General features: G+C 38.1%; 1 protein-coding gene across 9 annotated transcripts in view; it reads left to right on the plus strand.

Annotated features, from left to right (window-relative positions):
* Positions 1 to 16,570, plus strand: part of TFDP2 (transcription factor Dp-2) — a 171,835-nt gene that overhangs the window by 107,011 nt on the left and 48,254 nt on the right. For all 9 annotated transcript variants that reach the window (XM_032347010.1, XM_032346992.1, XM_032347002.1 and 6 more), the window contains one exon: positions 16,237 to 16,340. In XM_032347010.1, the coding sequence (XP_032202901.1) occupies positions 16,237 to 16,340 (104 nt within the window). The remainder of the gene's footprint in view (positions 1 to 16,236; positions 16,341 to 16,570) is intronic.

The raw sequence follows: 16,570 nt of genomic DNA on the forward strand, positions 1-16,570 counted from the left end.
TTTGCTTCACATAATGACAGAATTTAGAGATTTTGAGGCTTTTCAGATCACTGTTTTACTTAAGATTACATTAAGATTCTAAAATTGATCTTCATGCATTTTTCTTTTTTAAGGAATAGCAATAGGTAGCAGTTGAAGGGTTTTTTTTCTTTCTAAGGTAAGTAAAGTAACTTACATGGAGTTTAAAATGGATTTATAGGAGTACCTGGGTGGCTCAGTTGGTTAACTGTCTGACTCTTGATTTTGGCTCAGATCATGATCTCAGGGTTGTGTGAGATGGAGCCCAGCATCAGGCACAGAGCTTGCTAAAGATTTTCTCCTTCTCTCCCCACCTTCTCAAAAAAAAATGGATTTACAAACTATGGTCTGACTAAAGTAAAAATATTTATAATTTTTATCAAAGTATATGTAAGTTTGATGAAATAAACAGCCCTTAAAAAAAAGTTGATGGCCCCACGTGTGATATATAACTATGACATCATCCTAGATTGTAGTTACCAAAAATATGTGTCACCATTATAAATGTAGGCATGACAGTTGGGTATATAATAGCATCAGCAACAACAATAAAGCAACAAGAAAGATAGTAAACTTGGATTACTATTAACCCTTCAAATTAAGAGTAATACACTGAAAGACTTTCAGAGTAGGGTACCTATAGTTCTCCCATTGTATATATGAGACTGTTAACCCTTCAAATTAAGAGTAATACACTGAAAGACTTTCAGAGTAGGGTACCTATAGTTCTCCCATTGTATATATGAACTCAAAACTGAGGTCTGTGGGCATCTAAGCTTTGCCTATTCATTGTTTTCCAAGTTAGAATACCCAGAGAGTGACTAATGTAGACATTCTCTTTGCCTTATGTATATATGTGTACAACTAGAAACAACAGCAACCTAAAAATCTCTCATTTCTTAGGTGGAGGTCAGAGGGAAGATTGCCTGATGTCTATATTTTTCTGAAAAGAAAATCTTTTACATTGTTTAGGAGCAGATAAAATAATGAGAATATTGGGCTTTAAGTATATTGAGTTAACTCTTGCTAAAGGATCCTGTCATGTAATAACAAAATGTTCTTTCTACCAAGTTTCAAGCAACCAATTTATAAATGAACTTTTGGATCTTGACTCTAAAGCTGGAGACCATCCATAGGAGCTTGGTTTTTGGCACTTTGCTCACTTATGGTACAAAGTTTGTCAATCTCTTGGCAATTTCTCTGACAAAAATGAAGAGACCTACTTACTATGTGCCAAGTAGACCCAGGGAACTTAGGTATAAAAGTTTGCAAAATCTTATCTTTTTTTTTTTGAAAAATCTTCTAATGGATTAGGTTTTTTTGTTTTGTTTTGTTTTGTTCTTTTATAAACATATAATGTATTTTTATCCCCAGGGGTACAGGTCTGTGAATTGCCAGGTTTACACACTTAACAGCACTCACCGTAGCACATACCCTCCCCAATGTCCATAACCCCACCCCCCTCTCCCAAACCCCCTCTCCCCAGCAACCCTCAGTTTGTTTTGTGAGATTAAGAGTCATTTATGGTTTATCTCCCTCTCAGTCCCATCTTGTTTCATTCATTTTAATCCTACCCCCTTAATCCCCCATGTTGCATCTCCACTTCTTAATGGATTAGGTTTTAATTCAAAGATTTTTGTTGCTGTTGATGTCTAACTTTAAGATTTCTTGCTCTTCAAAATATGATTTCGATGTAGCTTCAATAATAGCTTTCAAATGGAACATATTGTTGAGATAAGAATATTGATCATTACAATTTTGAGTATGGTATTATGGAATTCAGTGATCCCCTTTCTAATTTTCTAGGGGAAAGAAGTGCTTTGAAACTCTAATTCATGGGTAGTTTTTGGTCTTTTTGGGTTTAAGTGTCGTAAAGTTTTAAATTTAAGAATGCAACTTTTATTTATTTATTTATTTATTTATTTTTTTAAATAAGTTTGGTTCTTTTTTTTTTTTTTTAAGATTTTTATTTATTTATTTGACAGAGAGAGATGACAAGCAGGCAGAGAGGCAGGTAGAGAGAGAGGCAGGCAGAGGCAGGCAGAGAGAGGGAGAAGCAGACTCCCCGCTGAGCAGAGAGCCCGATGCGGGGCTCGATCCCAGGACCCTGAGATCATGACCTGAGCCGAAGGCAGCGGCTTAACCCACTGAGCCACCCAGGCGCCCCAAGAATGCAACTTTTAAATTGTAGGTCTATCTGTAAGTCATTTGCCATCTTTTATAAATATTGGAAAAATATTTCTCCTGACTAAATTTTTTCTTAAAGAGTTTATTTACTTATTAGAGAGAGCCCACATATGAGAGAACACAAGCAGGGGGAGCAGCGAAGGGAGAAGGAGAAGCAGGCTCCCTGCTGATCAGAGAGCCCAATGTGGGACTCAGTCCCAGGACCTTGGGATCATGACCTGAGCCAAAGGCAGACACTTAACTGTCTGAGCCATCCAGGCACTCCTTCACTATAAATTTTAAATGAATTATTTACTAACACAGCCAGGAACAGATTACCATGTTAGAGAGGTCGTGGGCTTCTTCATGAGGATGATTTCCAATTAAGTGCACTTGGATATTCTAATACTCATAAATTCTGATCTTTCTGGTTGCACCCAGCTGCCTTGATCTACTCTAGCCATTCAGCGGCTGTTGGTACAAGATAAAATTTGCTCCCATCCACTCACTCTTTTACTAGGCGTGCACACGGTGTCTGTGTGCCATCTGGTGGGTATACTGGCTGTGGTGATGGTGCTGGAAGTAGGGGTTGAATGGAGGCTAAATACTGAAAAGATGTAACATGTAAAAACAAGAGGCTGAAGAAATAAGGGTCACTCGGTCCATTCTTTTTAAAATTTTTTGGAAAGAGATTAAGTGTAATGGAAAGAGTCTACTTTACTCCATTACTTCCTTAACTTGAACCAAGAGAAAAAGGGACCCTGAAGCAATCTTTCCCAGCCTTGACTGATCATAAGAATCATCTGAGGCATTTGTTAAAAATAAGCATTCCCACCTAGTTTTTGAGTCTTTGGATGTTGAGTGGAGCCAAGGAATGTGCATTTTGAATTAGAGTGACACTACATCCCTGCCCCACCCCCACCTCTTTACAGCTTAAAACCAGGCGCATTTGGGAAAAATTACTCTGAAGGATTGGAAGAGCCAAGTTGTCTGAGGCCATATGGTAAACTAATTCAAGTATTAATCAGAAGATATATTGTCCAAAAAATGGGAAATTCTAATTAAACAGGTAGAAGAGAAATGAGAAATTTATTTACAGGTTTCCTTTACTGAGCAAGATAATAGAAAAAGGACAAAATGACATGTTTTAACTAAAGATGAAGAAGCCAGTGTAAAAGTGATAGAATCAAACCTGTAGGTGAGACTTGTTTTTGGACAGACATTTTAAAAATATTGAAAGGAAAGGTCCTATAAAGAAAACCTAGTGAGAATGGATTAAATGATTTCTAAGATCTTTTAGCTTTGAGGTTTGATGAACTAAATGAAAACAACTATAATATCCCAGATGCCAGACCTTGAATTAAGGAGTTCATTTAAGAAATTAAGAGACACTGTTTAAATTCTGGCATACAGGAAGATGAAGAAAGAAAATTTTTTTCTCCTTTCAAAGTGAAGAATCCAGGGCATTTATGGTTTTAGATACCAAAGAAACAAGGAGCTAGTTAATTGCTTTAAAAGGTGTCCTCCATGTAAAAATGCTTATCAAAGCCAAGAGAACAGATTTGATCCTTCAGGGAAAGTATGTAGGAAAAACTGACAGGACAGATTTATTGACCCTTAGGGCTAAGAGCTTGTTTCTTGTGGCCATTTCAAGGTTCTTGATTTGGTTCATGGAAAGCCTTTCTTTGGTTCTTGGAAAGATCCTGGTTAGGTGGTCCATTTGGGGGATCCTAGAAGTCCTGTGTTCTGACAGCTGCAAAAACAGCTAAGCTTTTCTTCCATGCCTATGATACATAGGTATTTGCATTTCAGATCTTCTGTCCTTACCTATGTACTACAGACTGCTTGAATTCCCTTGTAGAAGCAAATATGGAGGGGGAGGTTCTAGAGGCCACTTGAACCATTAAACTTAGGAGATATTAGAAACTTTTTTAAAAAAGATTTCATTTATTCATTTGAGAGAAAGAGAGCAAGACAGCACAAGTGAGGGGTGGGTGCAGTGGGCAGAGGGAGAAGGAGAAGCAGGCTCCTCTCTGAGCAGGGAGCCTGACTCAGGGCTCCATCCCAGCACCTGGAATCATGACCTGAGCCAAAGGCAGACCCTTAACCAACTGAGCCACCCAGGCACCCAATATTAGGAACTTTTATCTTCTGTTTCTCACATCTCCCATTTGTAGTGATGCTGCGGTTATGGTTATGAAGATATACTCGGTTTTACATATCTTGGCATTTCCAGTTGGATATGTTGCCGTTTTTCAAATTATGTGTTATTAATGTGTTTTACTTATAAAGATAGTGCATTGAATTATTGGGCCTGACTTATTTGTCAGATAAAGGTGATAAATACTGTTTATGTTCTAGTCCACTCTTCAGTGACATACATTGCTTTCTAGATGACTGGCTGAAATTAGAAATATAGTTTTAAGATGTAGAATCTTTTTTCCTTGCAAAATGAATTGACCTGTCCTAGAATTGACCTGTGACTTGACCTCATTGGTAGTTTATGTGAAACCAGTTGATAATCTTTTACAGCACTTATTAACAAATAGTTAAAAGGGTAATACAGAAAGAAAAAATGCGTGACACTCCTGTTCTGACTCTGCTTATTCTCTGGTGGAAATGTTAATCAGGAATAAAATAAAAGCATGTGATACTGTCACATAAATAGGCAGATGTATGGAGCAGAATAGAACATCAGTAGTAAATTGACCCAAATAAGTAAATGATCAAGGTAACATTACAGGGCAGCATGGCGGAAAGGGAGCAGATTATTTATTAAAAATAGCCATCTGAGGGGCTAGGTGGCTCAGTCAGTTAAGCATCTGCCTTCAGCTGAGGTCATGATCCCAGGGTTCTGCGATTGAGCCCTGCATTGGGAACCCTGGTCAGTGGGGAGACTGCTTCTCCCTCTCCCACTCCCCCTGCTTGTGTTCAGTCTTTCTCTGTGTCCCTCTCTGTCAAATAAATAATATCCTAAAAATAGCTATCGGGAGTGGGGGCGGGGGGGAACCTGGATGGCTCAATCAGTTAAGCCTCTGCCTTTAACTCACCTCCTGATCTCAGGGTCCTGGGATGGAGCCCCATGTTCAGGAGTCTGCTTGCCCCCTTCCTCTGCCCCTTCCTGTGTGCTTGTACATATGCTCACTCTCTCTTTTTCAAATAAATAAGATATATTTTTTAAAGATTTCATTCATTTAAAAAAAAAGATTTCATTCATTTATTTGACAGAGAGTGAGCACAAGCAGGGGGAGCAGCACAGGGAGAGGGAGAAGCAGACTCTCCACAGAGTGTGGAGCCCATGTGGCGCTTTATCCTAGGACCCTGGTATTGTGACCTGAGCTGGAGGCAGATGCATAACTGACTGAGCCACCTAGGTACCCCAATAAATAAAACATACTTTTTAAAAAGGAGCCATCTGAGGGAAAAATATTGTATGTTTTATTTCTCACATCAAATAAATTCCAGATGTCAAGGATGTTACATTTTAAATGAAGGCATTAATGTATTATAAGAAAACATGGGGGATGTTTAATACAATCTTAGTATATAAATAAGTTTTTAAAGAACAGTATAGCCAACTGGAAATACCAAACCCTTAAGGTAAGTAAAATGTAACATGTCTGTATATAACATACACCTCTAAGGAGGGAAATAAAGATAAATAAACTTTGTAGTTACTCAGACCTTCATTTTTATTTTTAAACATACTTACAGACCTTCTTGTATATGACACAAAAATCACACAGAAAAGGAATTAGTATAAAATTGACTACATTTTTGGGACATTTGGGTGGCTAAGTCAGTTAAGCATCTGACTCTTGATGTCGGTTGTGGTCAGGGTCTCAGGGTTGTGGAATTGAGCCCTGCCCTCGACTCTGTGCTGGGTGTGGAGCCTACTTAGGATTTTCTCTCTCCCTCTGCTCCTGTCCTCCCCACTCTCTCACTCTCTCTCTAAAAAAAAGAACAAAAAACAACCCCACTACATTCTTTAAAAATACACAAAGAAAATCATATATAAAAGTAAAAGGCAGATGTCAAATTGGGAAAAATATTTGCATCAGGCATAACAAAGAATATACTTATTTTTTCAATATTTAAAGAGAGTCTACTAGTTAAAAAAAAATCACCAGCAGTCAACAGAAAGGTGGGTATATTTTCAGGAAAAATTTAGATGATTTTTAAATAAAACATGTCAGCCTTATTCATTATAATAAATTAGAACCAAAATGAAACAAGAACCGTTTTTAACCTAAAAGTTGACAAAATTTGATTAACACACTGAATGGTAAGGATACGTAGAAATGGACATTTTTATACATTTTTTAAAAAATTTTTATACATTTCTCTATGAAGGGTGAATTGGTGCAGTCATTTGGTACAACCAGTATGTGTAAAAGACATGAATAATCATTATAGTAGTACTTGTAGTAATAAAGGATTTTATTATTATTTGTAATATTAAAAGCTTTTCCATTACTAAGGGATTGATAAATAAACATGTAGATCCATAAAAAGTAATACTGTGTGGTTAACAAAGTAATATTGAGGCAAAACTACATATACAGGTATGGAAAGACAACTAAGATAGATACAGTATTAAGTGGGAAAAAAGCAACATGCAAACTGATATAGTATTCCAGCTATATGTGAAGGAAAAAAGGACATTTGTGCATATATGTTTGTTTATGTTAGAATCTTTCCGGAAGTTTATATACAACCTGGCACCAGTAGACATCAGTAGGGAAGGGAATAATTAGGTGGTGGCTGGAGATAGAAGGAGACGTAGTTTTCACAATATACTTGTGTTTCATGTGTCTCATGAATTTGTATCATATGCTTCCATCCAGCCATTCATGTATTCATTCATGTATTCATTTTCATGCAACAGTATTTGTTTTTGTCTCAGGCAGGGTGTGCTAGGTGCTGGAGATACAACAGTGGATGAGATAATGAAGTGCCCCTGTCCTTATGGAACTTAAATTCTGGGAGTGGGTGGGCTGAGGACAGATAATAATCACCCCAAAGATACAGATGTAGTGAAAAGAAGGGCCATATGCACCCCAGTGTTCATAGCAGCAATGTCCACAATTGCTAAACTGTAGAAGGAGCTGAGATGCCCTTCAGCAGACAAATGGATAAAGAAGATGTGGTCCCTATACACAGTGGAATATTACTCAGCCATCAGAAAGGAGGAATACTCAACTTTTGCATCAACATGGACAGGACTGGAGGAGATTGTGCTGAGTGAAATAAGTCAAGCAGAGAAAGTCAATCATCATATGCTTTCACTTATTTGTGGAGCATAAGGAATAGCATGGAGGACATTAGGAGAAGGAAAGGAAAAACGAATTGGGGGAAATCAGAGGGGAGACAAACCATGAGAGACTGGACTCTGGGAAACAAACTGAGGGTTTTAGAGGGGAGAGGATGGGAGGTTAAAAGAGCCTGGTGGTGGGTATTAAGGAGGGCACGTATTGCATGGAGCACTGGGTATTATACCCAAACAATGAATCTTGGAACACTGCGTCAAAAGCTAATGATGTGTACTGTATGGTGACTAACATAACATCATAAAAAATTAAAAATTAAGAAAAAAACTATATTCGCACGAGGACTTAAGGCATTTGAAGGTTCCAAACAGTGAATGTCTGAGTGTGTGTGTGTGTGTGTGTGTGCGTGTGTGTAGGCTTGGTCAGAGCATTTTAGATGGTGCTGGCCTCATTTCTTGGGTAGGGGAAGAAATTAGACATCTCGTTACAGATTTAGTCCATTCCCATTTTAAATGTAGATGATTGGCCCTTCGTGTATACACTCCTGTAGTCTTGGCTGATTTTCTATCTAGCTCTTGGTTCACATTCAGCCTGGAAGATGCTTTTACTCACCGCCAACACCTAGGGATTACTGGTGAGTTCCCCCTCTTGTCCTTTGTGAGAGAAGTGAGAGGTTTAGTGTCTGGTATGTGATTAAAACACGGTTGGTCCTTTTGTCCCTGAGTCTATGTGGCTGCCTTGGATAAATGTGTGGATGGGTAGTCAGGGCAACTCTCTCCCCTGGTTGGTTGAGAAGCCTTCATTCTGGAGGACCTAGTTTGGAAGCACATCAAAGGAATGGAAATGGACACAGAGGAAATGAGGACTTTTTTAGTGTTGAAAATAAAATAATGTTGAGAATAAAGTATTTAGCAAGATCTTTTCGCAAGTTGGCAGTCTCAGGACTTAGAAAGGCCTTTTGGCTTGGGTAGTGGGAAACCTCCATTGGGGGAAACCTACATCTGGGGGCCAAATAAGCAAGAGGCTTTCATTCTTCCTTCTAGATTTGGATTTCTCTTGCCTTTTCTGTCATGGGAGAAACACACACACACACACACACACACACACACACACATGATTTAGGGTTAGCAGATTGGTTCTCCCAGCTGATGATGTATTTGCAAATGGTCATTGGAGCAGTATTCCTTGAAAGAGCTCTTTCTACACTGACCAGGTCCTAGAGCTTAGTGCATGTGTGTGACCTGTCTGCTCTTTAGCATGAAGACATCTCTGTCACCCAGGGGAGGGGGCAAGTCGGCTACCAGTCATGGCATTTAAAACAGCAGGACAAGAACCAAGCACTTAGAAGCAGGAGGGGAAATCAGAATAAAGAAAATAAGTCATCATCATCACCTAAGCAAGGAAATATTAATAGGCCATATATCATCACATAGAGATAAGAGCTCTGGTAAAGAATCATAGTAAATTAGAAGTGCTTATATAGAATGGTCAGGCATCTGATGTGATGACCAACCAGAGACTAGAAGGAAGCTAGGGAATAAGGCAAGTAAATATCTGAGGGAAGAAAGCAAAAGGATTGTATAATCTGTAATTAGTCTCTTGATAGTAAGTATGAAATTGCGTAGGTCACTCCCCCCCCTTTTTATTAAGGTATAATTTGCATGTAGTGGAGCCTAACCCCTTTAGCCTAGCATGATATGACTTTGACGAACACCTACACCAGCACAAACTAGGTCATTCTCTTAACTGTTTAGGGCTGAAGGTTAGCTTTTCCTTTGAAGTGGGACCCTGTGTGTGTATGGGATATACCACTATTTCTGATTTGAGATTATATAAACCCATTAAATAGGTGTACACTTTCTTAGAGTAAGTTATTAATTTGATTCTTCTAGGAGGATATGACAATAGGCTTGGGTGAAGGTTTTTCCAAAAACTAATTCAGGCCAAAAAAAAATTTTTTGTCCCAGAAAGTCAGTACTGTGAAAAAATAACTTACATTGGCATCATGTAGACAAACCACAATTATTTCACTGAATTTTTTATTTTAATTGGACATATTGAAGGTGACTAACTGGAACAGGAACCCCTTTAAGAATGATGAGTGAAAGAAATCTTTGGTGTCTAGACAGTTCTAATGGAAAACAGAAAGATTCTAATTACTCAGAAAATCGAAATAAAATTGTGAGCCAAAATAGTGTGCCTGTGCCAAGATTTGGCTAAGTTTTTAACTCTTTTTCCAAGCCACTTCCCCAGGTGATTGATCTCATTTAGTTAATGCAGAGAATTGCCAAAACCCAAATTCAGGCAGGTCTTTAAATTTTTGTTTTTAATAAATACACCAACTGCCAGGAATTGGCTTCTGGATAGTATCAAGCCCCTGTTGCCAAGGAGCTATGAATTAAGGCCAGGTACTTGGGAAAAATTCTTTACACTTGGTTTGGTTTACTTCTCTTAACCTACCTGAAATGTTGGGATACTGGATGTTTATAACCAATTTAAATATGTCCTTTTGAGTCAAAAAAGTTCTGTTTCTGCTTGAACCTAGTTGATTTGATGAAAGTAAACAGTTGTCTAAATGCATGGCTTTTATTTCTGGGTATTATAATTATTGAAATCCAAGAAACCTTGGATTTCAATTTCTCATCTTACACAAAATTATTGCTTCCAAAGCAGATTTCATTTTTACTAATTATAAAACACAAATACCTCATTTATAGATTTTTACCTTGTTTAAATAGCTGTGACTGAATCTCATGCTATTTCCCTTCCCTCCCTCTCTCTCTCTTTTCCCTCCAGAATGGCAGTAACTTTTTAAATTATAAAATATGCATGTTCTTAAGATGTTTTTTCAAGTAATGAATAAGTATGAAACAATTAAAACATTTCCCCCAAACTCTTACCAGAGCTAACCTCTCTTACATTTGTTGTTTATCTTGCCATACTTTTTATGCTTTATATAACTTATGAGTATGTAGTTTTCAGGTAAAGGGAGTCATACTAATCATAGCCTCGTAAAATGGGAACATTTTTCCATGGCTAATAATGTCCTTAAAATTCTGTTTTAGGGGGGCACCTGGATGGCTCAGTGGGTTAAACCTCTGCCTTCGGCGCAGGTCATGATCTCAGGGTCCTGGGATCAAGCCCCGCATCGGGCTCTCTGCTCAGTGGGGAGCCTGCTTCCTCCTCCTCTCTTTCTCTCTGCCTGCCTCTCCACCTACTTGAGATTGAAATAAATAATATCTTTAAAAAAAAAAATTCTGTTTTAGGAACTATGTAATATTCCATCATACACATGTACCAAAAGATGTTTATACATTTAATTGTTTATAGGTTTTTGCCTTTATCTATAATGTTGCAGTTCTAGGACGTGTATAACTGTTCTTATCTGCTTAGTTTATTAGGATACATATCCAGCAGAGGAATTGCTGCTGAGAGGGTCTTCCCATTATTGGGAATTAATTGTGATGCTGACGCAGAGGCCAGGGATCAGCTTGCCACTTAGACAATGGAGAGCAGTTGAAAGGACATTTGTTGAAGTGGAAAGAGACTTTAAAATGTGTATAATTGTTTTTAAAGCACTTATTTAAAATGATGTCCTCTAAGAGACCAGACCCATTACTCCTCTTTAGTTACATTGTCAGACTGCCCTCCAAAAAGACTGTCCAATATCCCTCCCACCAACAACGTGTTAGCTGCTTGAGTGCAGGGGATAGTGTCCCTTGCACCAAGTACGCATAAGTGTTTAGAATTAGTACTTAACATCTAGTAGGTGCCAAGTAAGTATTTTGTAAATGCACCCATTATGCCGCATTTTTACCAACTCAGGATGTTATCAGACTTCTTAATCTTTATCAGCCTGGTACATGAAATTTTTTCTTTTTTTTTAAAGTGTAATTTTTTTAAAAATTAAAATCAAGCATCTTTTCATGTGATTATTGACATTTGGGTTTCTTCATGGCCTCAGCTTATTTTTGTATTGAGGTATTTTTACTGTTATTGACTCAGAAGTGGGAAATTAAGTAAATAAAAGTTTTTCAGGATAGTAATCTAATGACATATGTATTGCAAATTTGTTTACCAAGTCTGAGGTTTGTCTCAAGTATATTAGGTCTTTTGCTATTTAGGAAACATTTTTTTTTTTTAAGATTTTATTTATTTATTTGACAGAGATGACAAGTAGGCAGAGAGAGGAGGAAGCAGGCTCCCCGCTGAGCAGAGAGTCTGATGCGGGGCTCGATCCCAGGACCCTGGAATCATGACCTGAGCTGAAGGCAGAGGCTTTACCCACTGAGCCACCCAGGCGCCCCGGAAACATTTATTTTTTGATAGTCCCATCTGTCAGTCTCTTTTCACTTAAGATTTCTAAATTCTATAACATGCTCAGAAGGGCTTCTTCATCCCCAAATTACAAAAACTATTATTACCTTCTTTTAATACTTTAATGGCTTTAATTTTTTTAAAGATTTTATTAATGTGACAGAGAGCGTGTGCATGCACATCAGCATGGGGGAGGGGCATAGGGAGAAGGAGAGGGTGAGAAGCAGGCTTCCCTGTGAGCAGAGAGCTCTATGCAGAACTCTCTCCTAAGAATCTTGAGATCATGACCTGAGCCGAAGGCAGATGCTTAACCCACTGAGCCACCCAGGCATTATGTCTTTAATTTTTATGTGTAAATATTTGATCTTTCGGGAATTGATTTTTGTACAAGATGAGGAATTGAAATCCAAGGTTTCTTTTACCCAAGTGGACAGTTTCTTATCTCAAAAACATTTCTTCTGGTATGCCTTTTTTTTTTTTTTTGAAGTGCAGCTGCTGTACAGTGTTTTATTTTTCAGATACACAACCAAGAACATTTTTTTAAGTAATCCACCCTTTCCCATATTGATTTGAAATGCTGCCTTTACCATATATAACATTTTTGTATATACAAGAAGTAATTTCTGGACTTTAATTTCTGTTTTGTCACTTTTTTTATTTGCTTCTTAGCAATATCACATTATTTCTGACACTTCAGCTGTGTAATAATTTTGAAACCTAGGTAGGCTAAAGTTCCTCTCTTCCCTGTTACTCCTTTTTTTAAAAAATTTCTTGGCTGTTCTCTGCCTTTACTCTTCCAGATGCACTTTAGAACAATTTGTCAAATTTATTAAGTTCCCTCTAAATTCTTTTGGTATTAACTGGCATGGCAGATCTGGGTTTAATGATGTTTTTCATTTTGTTTTGACCTGAGTTTTATATTCCTAATTTTCCTCTAGTGTCAGGTTTAAAATCAAAGTCAGTCTGTTCCCTAACCTTAATTTGTCTTTTTTGTGTTTCTTGTTCACTGCTTTTTGCTGGTTTTTGATTTTTGCTTTAACAGTTTATCAGAAGTGATCTCATCTTAAACATTCAGCATCACTAAAGTCATTTTTTAAAACCGTCTGAGAAGACAAATACCACATGGTTTAACTTACATGTGGAATGTTAAAAACTAAATGAACAAAGAAAAACAGAAACAGATTCATAAGTATAGAGAACAAACCAGTGGTTTCCAGAAGGGAGGGGGGTCTGGGGATAGATGAAATAGGTGAAAGGTACTAAGAAGTATAATTTCTAGTTATAAAATAAGTCACAGGGTTGTAACATACAGCATGGAGAATATTAAGTCAATAATACTGTAATAATGTTGTGTGGTGACAGATAGTAACTGCACTTACCATGATAAGCATTTTGTAATATATGTAACTATCAAATCCCTATGTTGTACTCCTGAAACTAATATAATACTATATGTCAGCTATACTTCAATTAAAAAAAAAAAATCTGAGAGCCAGACTTTTGTAGGGCTGTGCTCTTCCTCACATGCCTGTCCTGCCTGGGGCTAGGTTGATGGCACGTGTTTTATCAATTACATAGCTGTTCTCCTTCACCCTAGAATCATAGATAATTATTCTCTAGTTAGGGTGAATTCTTAAATAGGTGAATAACCATATTTGGGAAGTTTGATAATAACTTTTATCTTTAGCACTTGGTAAGGTATGTGTATTATATAAAAACAAAAATCAGCTTCATAGTTACAAAGGAAGGAAACTTTATTTGATATCCTGGTTGTTCAAAATAATAAAAGACCTAGCATTTAAATTTATTTCAGAATCAGTGTAAGTTATGGTACCAGTTAAAATGTAACAAAAAAATACAGTTTACACCACATTACAGGAAATACGGCATCCAGATTAGAAAAGGTAATAGCTCCAATCTATGCTAAGCAGTTTTATATTTCTGTGTGCCTATTCTGTGCCAGGAACTAAACCAGGCGCTAGGATACAAAGCTGAGAGACATAGCCCACTTAAAACTATGTAAATGATAGCTAGAACAGGCAAATGATCATAGGTTTTATGAAAAAGTCAGAAGAAGGGCATTCAGGAACTAGACCACAGAGACTGGGAACAGCTTGTAAGAGGAGGTGGCACCACACAGAGCAGAGGCTTGGGAGGTAGGGCTGTGGCCCTCTCTATCTCTGGCATGTTGTACACATTCTTTAACTTCATTCTGTCTCAGTTTCTAAATGTGTAAAATGGAGACAGTAATAATACATTTTATTCTGTTCTCCTAAGCACTAGCAAGATGATGTATATATGGGAAGCCTCTAGAACAGACTCTGGCACACAGTAATGACTTAGAAAATGGTATGGAATGCCATTTTAAATGCTAGGCAGTAAAAGTAGCCCCAGGAGAGAGAGACTGCCAGCAGAAGGAAAGGTGTGTGCCAGAACTAGAGTGGTTGAGCTGGGGCCTTTCTGGAATTGCAAAGTATTTAACCTGATTGGAGTGGAGGGAGTAGCTGAAGATGAAGCTGGGAAGGGAGGCAGGGGTGAGATCTCTAGATAGAAGGTGTTGTGCCATGTTGAGGAATCTGAGGGAGGCATTGAAAGTGTTGTAGAATCTTTGAAGCCCTAAAGTAGGGGAGTGTCCAGAACAGTTTTCCCTAGTTGAAAGACTGGTTTGTTACAGATTTGTGGAGGGGCTAGCAAAACTGTTTGAAGTAGCATTTCCAGTTAGAGTGGTGGTGCTCAGCCCTGCCTGCACGCTGGAACCTTCTGGACAACTTTCAGCAGTCTGATGCCCAGGTTTGCTCCCAACCAGTTTTATCAGCAGTTCTGGGGGTGGGACTGAGGCATTGGTATTTTTTATTGAGTCCCAGATAATTCCATTGCACAGCCACAATAGTGAATCACTGAGTTAGACGGTAAGTGTGTTAGAATCAGATTTGATAATGTTTCAAATTAAACCAGTGTCAGCAACATAAAGGAGCCAGAGTAAGGAGATAAATAGGATATGGTGGTCAGTTGAATGAGGAGGGGGTTGATTATTTCTGGACTGGGTCACTGGGATGGTAATGACCATCTACCAAGACTCAATCATATACCAAGAACATGAAGGAGAAACAGATTAGGCTATTAGACCTTGTTAAGTGTGGGTATTGAGGAAAAATGATACAGGGCAAATGGGCAGAAAGAAACCGAAGGGGAGGAGCTGATGGTGCAGTTGAAAACCTAGGAGACAGTAGATAATTGATAAGTGAGACCCCTGAGAAGATAGGACGTGCAGAGACATGAAAGAAATCATTTATATGAGAATTTCCACTCAGAGAGAAAAAAGTAAAAATAGGTGAGGGTGCAGACAGGTTCACAGGTCAGGGAAGAGAAGCTGTAGTATAGCCTGATGGCCTGATTTCCTCACTGAAGGAAATAGGAGTATTTGCTGAGAATCAGGTGAGAAGAGGGGATTAAGGAGTCTGGGCAAGTGCTTGGAGATACAGGGGGCCATCTGAGAAGGAGGGGTCTTGTCCTGCTCTTAAATGTCTTTCCCCCTAGAGTTTCAGTATTGAATCTCTTTCACATACTTTCTGGGTAATCTCCTTTGTTACATTAGATTATTAAGAAAAACATTGATAAACTCAAGTTTGTCCAGAGTGGTTAAGTAGTTGACACAGTTCAGAAAGTTATCAGTTAACGTTTCATTTCGGGGTAGCACTTAGCTACCTTAATTTCAAATTTAAAGTGTTGATATCACTTGAAAACACTGTGCACATCTCACTGTTTTCAGTGTCATTAGGTAGCATCATATTTTTTTCTAAATACCAACTCATTTGCAAGCATGTTAATTCTTAGTGTAAATATTTTCTATTATACTATAAATTCTAATCGATATTTTAGTTCCTGTCTACTTAATACTTTTTTTGGTTCTATGATGTCTGATAAAGATCTAACTAGATTTCTCAACTCTGACATAAACTATGATTTGCATTATGTATTCTCTAAATATTTTTTCCTCTAAAAACCCATTAAAAGTTTAGTAATTGTCAGGCAGAGTGAACCATTTATTTTACAGCTTTCCTATTTAGCAGAACTAATTGTATTCCCTACAAAAAAGCAATCATTAGAATGGTTTTCCCATAAGTCTTCTTGTTTTAACTTAATTATTAAAATAATTATAGGGGCGCCGGGGTGGCTCAGTGGGTTAAGCCTCTGCCTTCAACTCAGGTCATGATCTCAGGGTCCTGGGATCGAGCCCCGCGTTGGGCTCTCTGCTCAGCAGGGAGTCTGCTTCCCCCTCCACCCTCTGCTTGCCTCTCTGCCTACTTGTGATCTCTGTCTGTCAAATGAATAAATAAAATCTTTTAAAAAAATAATAATAATTATATATTACTGAAACAAAACTGGGATTAGGACCATGAATGTATAGATAGAAGGGGACCCTGATATTGCAGGACATTAACCTAGTATTTTGATATCATTTCAGGTAACATTTCATTTGTTGCATTTCCAGTTTCCAGCACCAACTCACCAACAAAGATTTTACCAAAAACCTTAGGACCAATAAATGTGAATGTTGGACCCCAAATGGTAAGAAAACCATAAAATCTTAGAATTTGACATTTTGCTCAGGCAAGACTAATTTAAAAGATAATGGTACTGGGGCGCCTGGGTGGCTCAGTGGGTTAAGCCTCTGCCTTCAGCTCAGGTCATGATCCCAGGGTCCTGGGATCGAGCCCCGCATCGGGCTCTCTGCTCAGCAGGGAGCCTGCTTCCTCCTCTCTCTCTGCCTGCCTCTCTGCCTACTTGTGATCTCTGCC

Source organism: Mustela erminea, chromosome 1 (assembly GCF_009829155.1).
Source record: "Mustela erminea isolate mMusErm1 chromosome 1, mMusErm1.Pri, whole genome shotgun sequence".
In the NCBI taxonomy this organism is placed as follows: domain Eukaryota; kingdom Metazoa; phylum Chordata; class Mammalia; order Carnivora; family Mustelidae; genus Mustela; species Mustela erminea.